This window comes from Ochotona curzoniae, unplaced genomic scaffold, assembly GCF_017591425.1.
Source record: "Ochotona curzoniae isolate NIBS_2020 unplaced genomic scaffold, NIBS_Ocur_1.0 contig_2692, whole genome shotgun sequence".
Classification (NCBI taxonomy): Eukaryota; Metazoa; Chordata; class Mammalia; order Lagomorpha; family Ochotonidae; genus Ochotona; species Ochotona curzoniae.
In genome coordinates this window covers 16,105,041-16,122,739 of record NW_024465556.1, presented here as the reverse complement: position 1 = coordinate 16,122,739, position 17,699 = coordinate 16,105,041, and the positions used below count along the sequence as shown (strand labels likewise).

Below are 17,699 nucleotides of genomic sequence, written 5' to 3'. Positions count from 1 at the left end.
ACAACTTCATCACAGGATCGCTTCAAGGGTTGTAAGAGCTGATGGCTGTTACTACCAGAAACGTTATTAAGGACTCCAAAGGTGGGAAAGAGGTGGACAACATCTACTACTGCGTCTTCGAAGAGAGATGGCCAATGCAAGTCTGACACTGCCCAGACCAAGGGAAGGACAGAGAAGGAAAGCAATGACAGGCAAACTTCTGTGCAGCAGAGCGACACAGACACCCTAGTTGGTGCAGGGTATATGCAAGTCAGCATGCTATGACATGCACAAAGGAATTCTGGCCACAGAGCAGAGGTCAGCAGGCTCCTGGCTGGCCACCCTGCTCTCAGCCCTCCCTGACACATAGCCCTAGCCCAGATCTGGGTGCAGAGAAGGGAGTCTCACAGGTGAGGGGTGGGAAACATGGCAGGGGTTTTAGGGGTGGCCCTGGTCCCTCCCTCACTGTGTCTGGTAGAAAATCCTTGGACTTGAGGGAAGGAGAAGACAAAGCTTTCTGGGCGAGGGCAAACTGGGGTTTCCCAGCCTTGACAGTGTGCCAGGTTCTGTTCTGTATGCTGCAGGTCATGTGTTAAGGCCCATATGCCATCTCCTGGAGTGAGGCTCCAGGATTTGGGGACTTCAGGTTATAAGTGGTGATGCCTCCTCATTGCCACTTCTCAAATGGGTACAGATATTTATATGTTTGGAGCTAAAGAGCAGTGCCAGCTTTCTCATCAATGTGTTTCCAACAAAGGTAGGCATCTATGCTATAAAAATATCATGCCCACCACTCCTAACCATGGCATCTGATACAGCTACTGCCATCTGGGTTTTAATCTTTCTAGGTTTGCCTTTAGGCCCAAGAAGGGGCTATTCACCTTCATATCCCAGGTGAAGGTCACAGCCCGAACCAGGCCCAATGCAGCACTCCCCCACTGGATGCTCACGCCCAAGGCATGAGGGAGGGCCTGTGCCAGGCTCCGGCGGGCCTCAGGCTCTCAATACCTGGGTAGCCTTTTGGTATTAGGAAGTACTTGTGCTGAGTAGAGCAGGGCTCACCTTCCCCGTCCCTGGGCTCAGCACATTCCCATTTACAGGAGCTCCACAACAGTCTGCAGAATGTACTGTACCAGTCCATTTTACAGATGCAAAAACTGACACCCTGAGAGGTCCCCTACAGGCACCAGCACGGAGCCAGCCCCTGGATGTGATTCCGAGCACAGCTCTCTGCTTTTCCCTGCTCCACAGCTTCCACAGCACCCCCTCTTGCGCAGCTGGGAGGAGCGCTCCTGAGGAGGGATGCAGCTGCCTTCTTAATTGACTGTCAATTGCTCCCAAGCTCTTAATGAAGGCCGTCAGGAGTGATTATGTCTGTTGTGCGTGGCCACTGTGTGTACACAAGGAGGGTGGGTGGCAAGTGAGAATGTCACTCTCCCTGCCAGGCCCCTCCTAATTCACATCTGTGGTCTGACAAGCAACCCTCACTGAGGCACAGACGCATTGACCCATCTCAAGCAGGTCCGCACAAGCCCAGTGCCAAGCCCCAAGGCAGACCCTGCCAGAGGCTGCAGTAGTGACCTTGTCTGAACAATGCAGGACATTGGGTTCATGTTGGACTCAGGCTGCCACTGCCACCAGCCTTACCCAATTGCTTGCTTGGGAATGCAAATGTTTAAGCCTGCCCTGCACCTGCTGAAACACACCCAGGAGCATGGCTGGCATTTGTTGCAAGTGGCTTGCCAGGGAGTGAGACACTTGCTGGAGAGAGAAGGTTGCTGGCGGGCGGGGGAGAAAGGGTCTGAGTGGGAAAGGCTCTGAGTGGGACAGGCCTGGCACCCTTGGGTTTGATGATGGGAAAGCTGAGGTGGCAAAGCCAGGGTAGCCTCCCTCTGCAACAACCCTGCTCCCTGACCTCGAGTCCCAACTGGTCCCTTGTGGGCAATCACTTTAGGCCCCTGCCCTGCTGCCTATTGGGCATGGTATAAGCTTGCTTCCCCATGGCCTGAGGTACAACTCCCAGACCTACACGTGGAGTGTGACCTCCAATATGGCCAGAAGATCAAGGGGAGTAGACATGGAACATGACCTCTGACATGATAGGAAGATCTAGGGAAACAGTCAAGTCATACAGCCAATTACTGTGTCTTTGGTGGGCGTGGTGTCTGCCAGAAGGCTCCCTCCTGCCCCGCCCCCTTCCTTATTCTTTAAATCTGTAACCTGTGCATAATAATAAAGTGGACATTCCTCACCAGCTTGTCTCAGGTGCTTCTTATGGCCAATGAGTACCATCGCACGCTCAGTGACCCCAGGGCCTACTGCCAGACCTAAATCTCAAGAGTCCCTGGCCAGTACTGTTCCAACTGCCCACGTGGTGATTTCTTGGAGAGTGCAGCAACCTGTACAGGTGGCATCCCTGGTGGTGAGGTTGGGCAGTCCATGGGACAACAGGTGTCTAAAATCAAAGAGCTGTATTCACAAGCTCTGCCCACTCAGCACTACACACCTGGGGCAGAATCCACTCTGTGTGGCCTAGCATGCGGACACCCTCTCTCAAGCATACTTTCTGGGGTAGTATGGGGCAAAAATGGGATCTGGGAGGATCAGGCTGGGAGGGATGACAGTGGACACAGTGCTGTGGCCAAGAGCTGCTTCTTGCCCAGGATGCACAGGGTTCAGGATTCTGGGCTCTGGACACAAGTTAGGGACGGCGTTTACCAGGGAACATGCTTCATTGTGTGAGCTAGAGGGACACACACCATGGTGGGCAGAGCCTGTGTCAGGTTCAGCACGGCCACCAGTATATTCATTCTGCATTGTCCTTTGCAAAGGTAAACCAATCCCGGAATTTCAGTCCTGCTATCAAGAGAACCTAGATCAGCAGGGCCCATGGGTGGCACTGTGATGCTGGGGCAGGCTCCCTCAAGCAGCCAAGGGCAGGGAGCCTTAGGGGACTGAAGTTGGAGGTGTGTCCCCTCTGTCCTTGGTGGCATGGAATCAGGCAGGGGGAAAAGGAGAGGCCAGGCATGCGGGGAAGGGCCTACAGCGACAGCTGGGACAGAAGGGGTTCTGTCTACTCAGACCTGCACCCAAGAACCACCAGATATGCAGGGAGGAACCTGAGTCCAGCTCAGTAATGGCTGAGAGTGCCTAGACAAGGATGCCTCTCTCAGCCTCAACTTCCTTATCTGTTAAATGGACTTTATAACCAGGGCATAGCTGGCTAAGACTTCGCCTTTGGCACCAGCATCATATATGGACACCAGTTTGAGCCCCAACTGCTCCACTGCCAGTCCAGCTCCCATTAGCTGTTCCTGGGAAAGTAGCAGAAGCTAGCACCACATCCTTGGGTCTCTACACCCATGTGGGAGACCTGGAAGAATCTCCAGGCTCCCAGCTTTGGACCAGCCCAGCTCCAGCCACTGTAGCCATTTGGGGAGTGAGCCAGAGGATGAAAGATATTTCTTTCCGTCTTACCTTCTCTCACATGACTCTGCCTTACTACTACTAATAATAATAACAAAAAATATTTTCTTAATGGACTTCATAACCACTTCCTTTACAGGGTGTGAGGGAAAATGAATTAACAAAGTGTGCCAAGAGACCTGAGTGCAGCTCCTAGTGCACCAGAAGGTAGCCAGGAGTGGGAGTGGGGCTGAGTCTGTCCTGGGTGCCAGTGCTGGCCCCAAGAGCAGGGCAATTCCAAAGAAAGGCAGAGCAGATACAGGGAGCATTCTGTCTGTGGGCCCTGAACAGCTACCATGTAAAGAAGGGGCAGCAGATTCCGGAGCACCCTTGAGCAGAACAGGCCTACTGGGTGGGGTGACAGGAGGCAGCTAGCCCAGGAACTAACAAGCAGGGGTGGCACCCACAGCCCAATGAGTTCTGGGACAGCCCACCCTGCAAAGGCCCCCCACAGCATTCATCCCACTCCCCAGCAGGCCACTGCCCCAGGCCCAGTCCCTGGTTGGGTGAGGAGGTAGGCTATGCCTTCAAGCCTCAGCCATGGGGAAGAGAGAACATATTCCTGGACATGGGAGAAAGAATATATTCTCTGAATGGCTGTTGCATGAAACCACACCAAATATTTAGTTTGTGGAAGAGGGTTTCAGCCACAGGGGACATGCCTCCTGCCCCTGGCCAGCATAGTAGCCAGCCCCCACCCGTGCTCACAGAGTGCCCCCCCCTCCTCCCAACACCTGACTATCATGAATTATTCAACCCTCACTGCAACCCTAGGAGCACACACCATGTGATCACTACTCCAGTTTTCTAACTGAGGCAGTGTGGGGGAGGGGGTTGAGTGGGTGGTGAAGATGAAAAGGAGGGCTTCTCAGAACAGGTGGCAATGGAAGACATCACTCAGTGAAAACAATACCCACCATCTGCATAGTCATTTCCGCATCAGAGCTCCCCCTAAGGTCCCTGTGAGGTCCCGTACCCAACAGGAGAAAATGAGGCTCCAAAAGGTACAGCGGCTTGCCTATGGTCCCACAGCTAACCCATGCTAGAGCTGGAGTTAGAACCCACTCCTGGAGGTTCTCTCCCAGGGTTGAGGGAGAGGAAGCAGAGAAGCCATGTGGAAGAGGAAATCTTCCAGGAGACCCTTGCCCTTGCCATAGAAGAACTTGACAGGTCTCCTGGGGCATGTAAGGAGTTGTTGGACTAGGGCAGTGATACAGCTCCAAAGTGTTGGCTCTGCCTGTCTCTTGCCTCCCCACCAGCTCCTATAAATGACACCTCTGATGGCAGTGTCCCTCACAGCCCCAGTGTTGCCTCTATCCAGCACCTGCTCCTCCCAACAGCAAGGCTGAGCCAGACTCTCCTTCCAGCCCCCAGATCCCTCTCCCATTCCAAGGGGCTCCCCATGCACAGCAGACCGGGATCCCACTGACTCCCCACTACTGATCACTAGAAGGCCACAAACCATCAAGTGAGCAAGCTGTCTGACTTCCTTTGATTTCCCATAAAGTCACTGATCAACTGTGACCTTGGGCTCAGGGGAAGAGCAAGGCCTGGACAAGGACTCAGACCTGCCCAAGCTCACACAACAGTGTGGAGCAGAGCCAGGCTCCCAGCACCTATTAGCAAGACCCCTTGGCCAGAGAGACACTCGCTCATATATTGAGGAGGGATCCTGCATAGCAGGGTGGGTCAGAGTGTGTGTGGTAGAGATTCTGCACTTAGAACTTTGGTCCTGACTCTGCTGCATATGAGCTGGGGGCCATGGGCAGCTGGCTGGATGGTGTCAAGCCTATGGCACAGAGATCCTAACAGAACAGATCTTACACTGTCACCATAAGCAGTAAACCAAATCCAGCAGGCACCTGAACTAGTAAAACGCAAGGACTCAATAATTATTATTATTTTTATTTTAAACTACAATAGTCCATTTCTACCTCCCAAGATAAATCACAACCTGCTTACCCCATAGCCAGCCAGTCTGTCCCAGAAACTTCTTTTGGATGCTACCCTGTGGCTTTGGCTTGCCAAAACCCAGCTGCTTGGGGCCACCTCCACCCCAAAGCCTCCCGTGGGCTGGGCCCTGACTGCGGCACCAACAGCATCTGCAGCTCACACCTCTCACTTGCTGGGATGACCTGATCATTTACAGGGGTCTCTTTCTCCCCTGTGGATGGAAGCTCCTTCAGAGCAAAGATCCCACCCTCATGCCAGAGCTCTGGTCCAGGGCAAAGGCTGTGCAGTCAGGCAACACTCTGCCAGCTGTTGGACCCAGAGCCAGTTCATGGACCTCTCCGAACCCCTGCTCATTTGGGAGCTGTGATACCCACTTTCTCCAGTGGCTAAAAGGATTAATAAGGAAATTTGCATGGGGAGCTGATCTAGACCCTGAGTGGGTCTGGGACCCAAGGTTGTGCTATTTCCCCAGTCATCCTTCAAGAGCCAGCCTGGCACAGCTCTCCAGTGCACGTCATAAACAGCATGCTCACTGTACAGGGACCAAAGCACTGTGTTACTGTCACTGCTGCCACCATGCCTGTGTCACTCCAGGCCCCCACAGGGGCCCCACATAACCCTCAGAGAGAGTGGTGGGTTATCCTATTAACCCCTTGGAGGGCCCATGTTTCCCTTGAGAAAAAAAGAAGGCAAGTAGCCCAAAGTGGCCAGACCCATGGAGTCCTGCAATTTATCCCCACCCATCTCCAAAGGAAGAGAAGTCTGGCTCTGTGAAGGCACCAGGACCCAGGCCCTGGGCTGGGCAGACCCTGATCAATCCTCACGTATGCTGAGCCACCAAGCACCTGGCTCCTCTGCTCCACTGGTCAAGCACTCACCCTACCGCAGTCCTGGACTGTGGCTCCTGTTCCACTTCCTCCCTGATCCAGGGTGTACCCTTGCAACTGCAGCTGTAGTTAGTGAGTGACATCATAGCAGGCTGCTGCCTGGAGTCCAACGGTAACGTCATAGTGCCTCAGCTTCTCTATCTGGAAAATGTGGTTGCTGACCAGAACAAGGGTCACCAAACTGTCCCACAGGGACACCTACAGGCACCTTCAGGATCCCCCAGGTTGGGTATGAAAGCAGAGGGAGCCTGCAGGACCCTGTGCTCATTGACAGCGCCTCACTGATGGGCAGTACAAAACCAGAGCCAATCTGACTACCCTGCCCTCCTGCACTGCATAGACTTCAAGTTGCTTGCTGGAATATCTCTGTCAATCACATTTGTAAACAAAAAGGGTCAGCCCAGTGTGGGGTGGGGGTATCCAACACAAATAACTGTGTGTGACCTGTGCTCTCCCAAAAGCAACAAGCAAGCCCACGGAAGGGTAGTGTGAGGCAGCCAGGTCATGTAAAGGGAGCTGAGCAGAAGCTCACCACATAGGAAGAGAGAAAAAGGAACAGAACACACAAAGATACCATCGCAAAGGTACCGTTGCCAGCTGGGGGTGAGCTGCCAGGGGAAGGAGTTGTCAGCAGGGCTCGAGAGCTGGGCTCCCCTCCTCCCTGCTGGTACTGCATTCTCCAGGGCCCCAGGTCTGAGGCTGGCAGCTCCTCACCCACAGGTCGGCTCCTGGAGCTCCCTGGCTCCAAGCATGGCACCTGCATCCTCTAGGGAGAGTGTTCTCCTGGGCCAGCACCCCATCCTCAGTAGCATGGACCTTGTGAGGAAGCACCTGGCTTGAGGGATGGTAGGTGGGCCGGGAGAGTCCCCTGCATTCTCCCCTGAGTCATATAAAACATGCTGTCACTGTGGTGTAGTACATAAAACTACCATCTGCAACACTGGTATTCCATATGGGTGCTGGTTCAAGCCCTGATTACTCTAGTTCCAATCCAACTCCCCCCTAATGTGCCTGGGAAAGCTGCAGGAGACAGCCCAAGTGCTTGTGTTCCCACCACCCCTGTTGGAGACCCACAAGAAACTCCTGGCTTCTGTCTGGCTCCCAGCCCTGACCAACCATTGTGCTCATTCGGGGAATGAGCCAGCAGATAGAAGATCTTTCTATCTCTATCTCTTTCTGTAACTTTCTATAACTGAAAGCCAATTTTAAATATATATGTATATACATATATATTTTAAATTCCCAGATGTACAGGCTCTGGAGTTTATGGAACTGTGTGGAAACTTCCAGCCAATCCACTGAGGGGACTAGTCCATGCCCACTCTGCAGAGTGGAAGACTGAGACTCAGAAAGCAAATGGCTGGTGGGACCCAGAACCCCAGGTTATTTCCAGATCACCTCATCCCACACAGCAGACAGAGGGCCAGTCCCTGGGCCTCCTCTACCCTCACCTTCCCACTGAGCACTGCCAGGAGGGACCTGCACACACACAGCCTGTCCCGATCACCTAGGGCACATCTACCCTCTGTATGGCCCAAAGCCACATAGGTACTAGTACCCAGTGGAGGGTTCCAGGCCTGGCTCACCCATGCCAGGCCTTCCACGTGCCTGTGGGGTCTGTCCTTCCAATGTCCTCTCATTGGTAAGATGGGGAAAAGGGTGGCATTGTGCTCAAGACCACACAGTGAAGAATCACACAGCATCCAGACCTCTTCCCATGCTACTTTCATCCTGATGCAAAACAAGGCAGGTAAGAAATCAGGAGGAGGAGGTTAGGAGGATGCTGAGCTGGCTGGGAATGCACCTCTGTCTGAAGAGGTGTGCAGAGATATCTTCCAGCTCATTGAGCCTCCCCCTGCCCCCACTTTCCAGCCCCTCCAGAGCCAGGGATCAATCCCAAAGGCACTAGACAGATGCCTTGCTGTGACTGCCAAGTGCAGTCTTAACAGAGCCTGGTCCTGGCCGCTGCTCCCGGAAGCCAATCAATGCTGGCGTGAGCAGAAGACAACCAGCAGTCAGAGTCAAGCTAATGGCACAGGGGCTGCTAGGGGTTGCTGGAGGGCTCGTTGGGTGGGCACCTGGCCCAGGACTTGTCACCATCACCACCAGCCAAGCTGTACCCATGCACCATTACCCACTGCACCGCAGCCATCTACAGACCCCAGGCTCAGGGCTGTGCTGTATGCTGCAGGGTCACGGATGGGGTCCTCACTTGCCTGAGAGGGGCCTTCCCCTTTGCCAGCCAGTCCAGGGTCAGTGAGTGGCTGGCCATACCTCTGCCTTGGCAACCCACCTGTTCCGCAACCAGTCCTTCCCCTACACAGGTGTCTCTGCCAATGGATGAGGCATGAATGGAAATCAAACAATTCAAGCTCATGGAATAGCAGGTGAACAAATGGCAAGGCACTCTGGCAGGACCCTATTCAAGAGTAACCATTTTCCAAAAACCTCTCTGTCTTCGGCCTTGGTCCAGGCCTCTGGGAGGTGCTCTCTCCCTGATATCCCGCCAGACTTAACTATACACCTAACTCAGTTTGCATCAGCTAGTACCCCCAGGGCTTTTTACTCATCTGTCCAGTTGCTCCAGTGTCCACGATCCCTGGGCCTGGAGCATCTATGCCTGGTGACAGATGAATGAACAGCTCAAGTACAGTCCCTGTCTGTGATGAGGGCAGCTCTCAGTTCATTTGTTCAGGTACACACCCATAAGCCAGACCATGCTCTGCCAGCTCCATGCCTGGTCTGCATAGGGGAGGAGCCATGGATAAACCCCAGCCAAGGAACACACCCAGGACCCCTACCCAACAGAGGATGGCGTGTATGGCTCTGTAGATTCTCCCACGAGATTTGCCAGGACACTCCCTGCCAATAGTGGCTAGGTCTTCAGAAGCATTCTGAGGAGGTGACCACTTCCTTCCTGGCTGGCTTTGGACACCCAGATCCCAGTCCCACCCCAAATCCAGCTACAGTCCGCGGATCTATCATCCTTGCCACCAGAGTGCCTAGACACACAACACTAGCAGGCCATAGGGACAGTCCCACAAACACACGCCTGTTGTGCCCAGCACCTCTGCAGAACAGCTTCCCCCAGGAGGAGTGAGGGCACTGCTGTAGTGGCCTCCACAAACAGCAGGTCAAAGGGCCCAGGCCACCTGAGGCCGCCATGGCAGCAGAGATCTGCTTAAAACAGTTGTGCGTGCACCCCAGCAGCACCTACATGTGCTCCCACAGGAAGAGCCTTTGAGTTGACCTGTCAGTCACAGATCTCATTCCCCCGCCATTCTTCAAGCCACTGGGTCTTACTTTTACGTACAAACACAGCTCCAAGATGATGCACCACATGGTTCCTGATGCATGTAGCCCTGGGGCACATAACTTTCACCCTGTACCTGTAGAGAGGGCAGACTGGAGTGTAAGGAGCACCCCAGAAAGCAGGGGCTTCCACCACAGTGACACCACAAGAACAAGAGGGCAGGAATTTGTGTCAATGGGGTTGCTGCTTGCCTAGGCACAGGTATCGGCAGGGGGTCAGACGGGAGGACAGATCTGGTGTCTTGAGCCAGGAAGGGAGTGTGACAACAAAAGCACTACACTCAGTGCAGACCACATAATGATTACAGAGAAGTCACAGAGCCACAAAAAAAGCTTTCGGTGACAATACCCTCAGATAGCACGTGGACTGGGAGGGGAACGAAGCCCCGCCAAGCTCTATCTGAAAAGTCTTTTGACATTCAAACACTCCTCTGCGAGGGGAACAGCTATACCAGGAGGTGCCCTGCAACTCATCCTTGGAGGCATCCCACCCAGCATGGGCCCATGGAGCACCATGGAAGAGAGTTCAGTGACATCACCCCATGCCACCCCGCATGACTGCCAGGCTGTGCCAACTCACCAACAGGCGTGTCCTCACTGATGAGCAGATATGTGTCAAAGAAGTGGTTGATGAAGAAGGGCAGCTGGTTCATCTGGCCTGGGAAAGGGAAGACAAGGCCGTCATGAGTACCTGCATGCCAACTGCACATGTGCTACATGGCAGCTCCCCAGCCCAGAGGCTGCATCAAGCACTGAGCCTGTGGCCAGGACCAAGGCCCACTTCCCAGCTTACCGTCCTACTCCAAGCAAACAGGGCACAATGCCAGGAGGCAAGGAGGCAGCTGTCAGGTTGCAGGTCAGCGAGCTCGCTAGGCAGAGGGGGCTCTGGGTCCCGGCCCACAAGGACAGGTTCTAAGTGCCCCATGGAAGACTGTGCAAAACCAGTGTGAAATCTCTTACTGACTGACTGCATGGTGAGATGACAAGACCAGGACAATAATCATACTAAAAAGCTGCCGCCTTGGGGACCTGTCAAGTGCACTAGCCCCTTCAGTTGCCTCACTCAAGCCCCTTGGCCAAGCAGAGGCTGGCGCAGCCCCAGCACATGGAGTGGAACAAAAATCCGGCAACTTGCCTTATGGACAAAGGGATATCCAAAAGCCCATGGAAAGTGGAACGGAACGATAAGGTTAGCTGGGCACAAAGTGACTTTGAAACCTGTGTTTGATTTTTCGCATGTTGCCCCTTTCCTGTGAACTCTCACACATGGGCTCTTGTAAACGTGTCTGCAGCTGGCAGGAAGCATAGGCTGCACTCGGGAGCCAACTCTCAGTGCATAGGCTGTGAGCCATGTGCCACCCTGACAGCCTCATGCTGGGGGACCAGAGTGATGGGTGCAGGGGCAAAGGGACTGCACATCCCCAAGAAGCTCCACACCACCCCCGCTCGACCTCAGGGGCTGGACTTTCTGTCTCCTGGCTCCTCCTAGGGACCTTCAGTGCTGTCAAGCAAGGGCATTTTTGGGAAAAGCTGATCCACCCAATGGTGTGTGTCCTTGGGCCCTGGGACCCAAGCAGAGGGCAGCCCTCCCTTCCCACATTTTTACTGACCACAGCTGCCTTGGGCTTGTGCCAAGTTCCCAGAGAGGCATGGCCGGAGCCAGGAGGAACACCTCCTCCTCCCTCCCAAGATGCTCCTACTGGGGACAGGGAAGGACAAGGAGCCCCTAGCACCCTCCACACACACACACACACACACACACACACACACACACACACTCCCTCTGCCCCCACCACCAACTTATCTAACCAGGCTGATGCTATTTTTGGTCCTTCTCTCGCTTCCTGGCCAGTACTGCTGGTCCCTCTGCCTTTGCTTGCCAAACTCCTACTCATCCTTCAACTCTCATTCCAGATGTGCCTTCTTCCAGGAAGCCCTCCCTGACTACCTCTTATATGAAGATGCATCTGTGTTCACCTCGCCCTCCTCCTCTCAATTCAGGAACATGACTGCCTCAGGAATGCAGTCATCCAAGGGACTGGTGAACCAGGACCACTCATTTTTGTTTTTTTGACACCTTCCTGAACGATTTTTTTTAAGCCATGTGATCTGCCTATGCCTCAGTTTACTCAAGTATAAAATAAAGATAGAAGTAAGACTTGCTTCACGGCCAGCCTGAGGATTAAATAAGATTACATACATAAAGTGCTTAGCACCATGCCCCAGAACACAGCAAGCACTGGATAAATGCTAGCTACTCTTAATACCAGAATGAATAAAGGAGCCTCCTCCGAAGCCAGGGGCAAAGGCTTCTGATCCCTGCTGGGGGCCTCAAGCTCTGGGTGTTGGAAGGCTAAGGCGAGGGGGTGGGACTCAAGGGCCCCCCTTCCCCCCCCAGAACTCAGCAGTAGTCTGGAGCTGTGGGGGAGGTGACCAGCAAGGCAGGAAGTGAGAAAGTACCACATTGCCTGCAGGAGCATCGTTCATTTTTAAATGCTATTTTCCAGGACCTACCAAGACAGAACCCTGCCTGGGCAGCTATGCTTAGGGACGTGTGAGTCACTGACCACATACTAAGTGGGAATGAGCTCTCAGAAGCAGCAGGGAGCACAGGAAGTCTCAGTTGGGGCACGGGGCAGGGGGCAGGGCAGATGGGGGCTTTCTTCTCTTCAAAACCTTCAGCAAAGTGTGGGGTCTGCATGTGCATAGCAAGCTGGGTTCAAGCCTTCTTCCACCCTGCCCTCCCCCGTCCTGCCCTCTCACCCTGGAGGGTGCCCACAGGGGCAGGGAGGGAGCTGGCCAGCTTTTAGTATCCAGACCCTTTGGCAGACCTGAAGACAGGAGGGCAAGGGGAGGGGAGGATGCTGAGCAGCGAGAAATTCCACCCTGGTAGGCAAGGAGGGAACAGATCTAGAGTATGCAGTTGTCCAGGGACACTGACCCAGGAGTAGCCAAACACCTGCAGTGTCACAGAACACACAGCATCACCAGGTAGGGGAGTCTGCCAGGGCTTGAAGAACAGGCCTCCCTCCCCAGGCTCCAGAGCAGCCATGAGGATGTGGGAACAGGGGCTTACGGCACGAGTGGCTCCCACCCAGATGCATGCCAGGGAGCACATGTGTCCTCCACTGCCACCACCCTCCCCTTAATAGTGGGGAAAGAGGGAAACAAAGGCCAGGGGTATTATCTTAACTGTCTCCATTGAACCTATGCTAATCAAGGGACCTGTATTTAGGCTTTCATTCTTTCCTTGACCTTTAAGTTCTCCTTTTCTTTGTGATACAAGATTGAGTTATAGGATAAGAATCCTAGCAGGAACTTCTATTGTTTCTAAGTAAAACTAATGGCAGAATTATCCTTAGAAATATCCATTTGTTCATGACGTAAAAAGTCTGAGCCAGAATTTGACTGATTTTGTATAAATAAAGCGGACAGCTTTCCTGCATTGTCCATTATGATCATGAAGTCCTAGTGGTCCGTCTCTTTCTTTCCTCTTTACGCCTCGTCCACGCACCCTTCGCGAGTTCCGAACTCAGCTGGAGCTGGACTCCGGCAAGTGGCGCCCAACGTGAGGGCTCGACGAAGGTAAGTCTTTTCTTTCTCTTTGCGGCGTGGATAGGACTTCACCCAGGGTGCTGCAGGCCCCCTGACAGAAGATCAGGTTAGGAGGGGTGAATAGTCAGAACTTATATTGACTTATATTGAGAAGTTGTGTACCCTCTGTGCTGTAAAAATGGGCCAGAGCGATTCTAGTGAAAGAAGTTTATATGCTGATATTATTAAACATACCTTACATAGGAAGGGCATTAAAGTTAGCAAGAAGCAATTATTAGAATTTTTACAATTTGTACAAAAAGTTAGCCCGTGGTTCATTGAGCAGGGCACTTTAGAATTAAACACATGGGACCAGGTAGGAAATGATATGAAAAGGTGGTATAGGAGTAATGGACGAGTGGGCATGCCATCCTCGGCATATGCCATTTGGAATGTTTTACGGCAGGCACTAGATGTGGGACCTGAGCCTTATCCCGCGCCTTCAGCTCAGCAGGGAGAACATACTCCCCTTCTTGATCCTCAGAAGGGAGGCTTAGGCCTTAGTTATAGCTCAATGGAAAGTGTCTGTCCTGAAGATAATGTAAAATATTGTAAAACTGATCAGGAAAGTTTAACAGATGAGGAAGAAGATTTTTTAAAACCAGAAATATTCAGATCAGGAGTTAGAGATTGTGAAAAGGGGCAAATGGCTGAGTTACATGATAAGCCTTCAAGGTATTCTGCTAAGCCTTGTGAGCCCCTTCCAGCAAGACCAGATCCAGCAAAGGTTGGCTTTAGAGGGGCAATGCAGCAGGCGCATAAGGAAGGTGATTTTTTCTGTTTTCCTGTTGTTTATGAATGGGATGAACCTGAATGGGAGCCGTTGCCTTATAAGCTTATTAAAGAACTTAAGCATGCTGTCTCTGACTACGGGCCAAACTCCCCGTACACTATGGCAATAGTGGAGAGACTAGCAGCAAAGTGGATGACTCCATATGATTGGTTTCAGATTGCCAAGGCTTGCCTCACAGGAGGAAACTTCCTTTTGTGGAAAATGGAATATGAGGAATTAGCTAAGGCAGAAGTAAAGTCTCAGGGATCTGTGAGGTGTGGCAAACCTTCTTTTACCCTAGACATGCTTTTAGGACAGGGCACTCATCTTGGCGTTTCAGAACAACTTACTCTGCCTAAGGAGACCTTACAGCTTATCTCCTCCCTGGCACTAGGAGCATGGAGACGCCTGCCATCTCCAGATCAAAAGTCTTCAAATTTTGTAAATGTTAAGCAGAAGCCTGAGGAGCCTTTTGAAGAGTTTGTAGCTAGACTCACCGAGGCAGTGAGCCGGACAGTAATTAACAATACAGCTACAGATCTCATAGTTAAACAGCTAGCTTTTGAAAATGCTACTCCAACTTGCCAGACCTTAATTCAGCCAGTGAGAAGGACAGGAGATTTGTCAGACTATGTTCGAGCTTGTGCTGAAGTAACTCCATCTTACATACAAGGGTTAACTATTGCTGCAGCTCTTCAAGGTCAAACTGCCACTCAGATTTTAAAGAACATAAGAGGCAATCAAAGAAATAGAAAAAGAAACAATTGCTATTCTTGTGGTGGAGTAGGGCATTTCAGCCACAGCTGTCCTGTCAGAAAATCATCCCAAAATTTCAAACAGGATAAAACTTATATGGACACTCCTAACCCTAATTTAAATATTCCTCGCACTGTCTGTCCACGGTGTGAGAAGGGATTTCATTGGCAAAAGGCTTGTCAGTCTAAATTCCACAAGAATGGAACAGTTCTATTGCCTCAAAGTCGATCTAGATTGAGTAATCAGTCTGTACAGGGTCAGATGCAGGGAAACGGGAGGCGGACCCTGTCCTGGGCCCCCCAAGTAATGGGGTCATGTATGGATATTGTCTCTGAAAGGTACAAAACTAAAATATCAAGCGCTGCATTAAGCAATGGGTTAAAGCAAAATAGATTTAAATGTCATGCTAAATGTTTTAATGGTGGGAAGCCCAGACACCTTCCAAAATCATGCCGAGCAGCAGCATCTCTTTTAGCTCAAAAATGTGGCACTAATACTGCTAAGGATCAATGCCCTAAGATAAATTCTAAATGTCACAGAGGTGTACATTGGGCAAAAGTATGTAAATGTAAATCTAAAATTGATCATGATGGCCAGCAGCTGTGGTCAGGAAACTCCTGGCGGGGCCAGTCTCGGGCCCTAAAGAATCAGAGATTTAAAAGACAGCAATATTTTACCCAAGCTGTGCCTATAGAAGAGTAACAGACTTAAAACCTGATATTGATTGTGGAAATGCTAATTAAAAGTTGGTATCTTCCTTGGCAATTAATTATTCTACCTACTGTTCATATCCCAACTGTATGTTTGTGACAACAAGGGCCTTTAGAGTGGCTGCATCTCCTTTCCATGTATAAAAAGGTTATTACTCCTTATTGTGCTTTGGTCTCCACCTTAATTATTAAGAGATATCATAGGAATAGGAGCCTTTTTGCAAAGATGTAAATTAAATAATTGTTCCTTATAGCTTTTAACAGCTTAGTTATCTAATATCCAAGGATGAGACCTGACAAATAGCACTCTTCACCCTTGTAGGTACAATTTGATACCATTTAGCTAAAAATCTCCTTCTTGTTAGGTCATCCAGTTATATTTCAAAAGATTTGTTCCTTAACTTTTTCCTTAACCTGCTTCTTTAGTCTTTACAGATGGGTCATCTAACAAAATAGTTTCTCTAATCAGATTTTGAAGATATCCTTACTGGCCAATGGAAAGGACCCAATTTCCTCTTAAAATTTGGAGGAGGGAGTGCTTTCATTTTTCCATAGGTCATGGACTTGCTCACGTGGATTCCAGATTGACTGATTAGGCATCCTTGTCCAGTTTACATTTTCCACCCACCTGCCATTTCGCAGCTGCAAGCATCCTCTACTGAAGTTCCTCCTCCTGCCCAGCAATTTTAGGGTTAAACTCTCTTCTCTCCAGCAGGTACAATCACTCCCTGACCTCCTCCCCCTCCTCTCTGTTAGGATACTCAGCCCACAGGTGCAGTTTCTCCAGCATGTTTTACTTTTTTCCCCCTTTGTCAAGCCTGGTACCCCCAATCTTTTTTAGCCAAGAGCAGAGTGGTAGGAGATAAACTAAACTGGGTCCACAGAAGAATACCTAGCCTCTTGTACTTTATAAAACAATGTTTTTTTCATAATTGACATCTCTCTTTTAACTCTAGTAAGTTTTTATTTGGAATTTTTGAATTTTATGAATATAACTCTTAGGGTATTGTTTAAGGCATTCCTTTAAATGTGTAACATTTACACCAACATAAACTGGAATCAAAGCAACATCTAATCCACTGTTAAATTTTTTCCAGGTATGGGATGCACCTATGCTTTTATCTGCTAGTCTTTATATTTAGATATATCTTCTTTAAAAACTGTTTGCAGCGGTTTCTAAAATGTCCATCATTGCTTTATGGAATTAAAATCTGATCTTCTGTTATAACAACAAAGTTTTAAAAGCACATATTATTATAACATCTCCTCTTAATTGTTTTTTTTTTAAATCTAATTAACGATTAAATCTTTCTAGTTGGCTCCAGTGAACTCCAGACCTGGCTTTGTTGAAGTGTCTCAGAATATAAGATTCTATGTTGAAGTGATCTTTGTGTTTTCTGCCTTTCAGTATGTTCACTTCGCTTAAGATTGATAAAAGTTATGTACTTATTTTATAGGTATTTAAAATAATCACTTAATGCCAATAATTACATCTCATCTACATTGTGTTTTATAAAGAGATTCTATTTCAATTAGATATTATAAATCTTGACATCCTTGATATGCATTTTAAAAATTTGAAAGTTTTATTTAGTAGATACCACTGAGTAGGCATTTGGATTGTATTAAAGATACTGTGAGATGCTAAGTGGAACATAATTCTGTCATATCAAAATACTATTACTATAAAAAAAATTTTTTTTTCACAGAAGACTAATTCAAATTTCTGCATTTCCAAAAGTTCCAGGACAGGTAATGCTTAACAGCAAAAAAGCCAGATACAGATAAATGTTTACAGTTTTGCAAATATGTCTAGGCTGCTGACTGTATATCTCATCTCTTGGGTTAATCTATATTGCTAAGATAACTAAAATCAGGGTCTTCAATAATGACCAATTTTTTCTCTCAGGGTTTCATGGTGGATTAGCCTAGGGGACAGGTAGAGGAAGAGGGGTTGGGGCAGGTGTCAGGTTAGGGACCAGGGGTGCATGTCTGGAGGTTGGCTCAGGGAGATAACATGGGAAGCCACTTACCCTTCAGTCCCTAAGGCAGCCATTGCCCCAACATGTGAAAGAAATAAGACTGGCTACTTCAGCTGGGGACCAAGAAGTATGGGCCATGCCCAGCAATGACAGAGAGGGACATGGTGTACATGGCAAAGCATGCTGATCCACAGGTGCAAGATGGCTCACATTTTGTCAAAGAATTACTGGACAGTCTCAGGTAATTTGCTTAGCCTCTCCGGTTTCTGTGCCCCATTTGGCTCCCTTG

At 50.2% G+C, this 17,699-nt stretch overlaps 1 protein-coding gene across 2 annotated transcripts in view; it reads right to left on the bottom strand.

Annotated features, from left to right (window-relative positions):
* The window catches only part of CDH23 (cadherin related 23), a 307,817-nt gene that overhangs the window by 288,378 nt on the left and 1,740 nt on the right, over window positions 1–17,699 (bottom strand). For both annotated transcript variants that reach the window (XM_040975899.1, XM_040975900.1), the window contains exon 2: window positions 10,177–10,254. In XM_040975899.1, coding sequence (XP_040831833.1) covers window positions 10,177–10,254 — 78 coding nt within the window. The remainder of the gene's footprint in view (window positions 1–10,176; window positions 10,255–17,699) is intronic.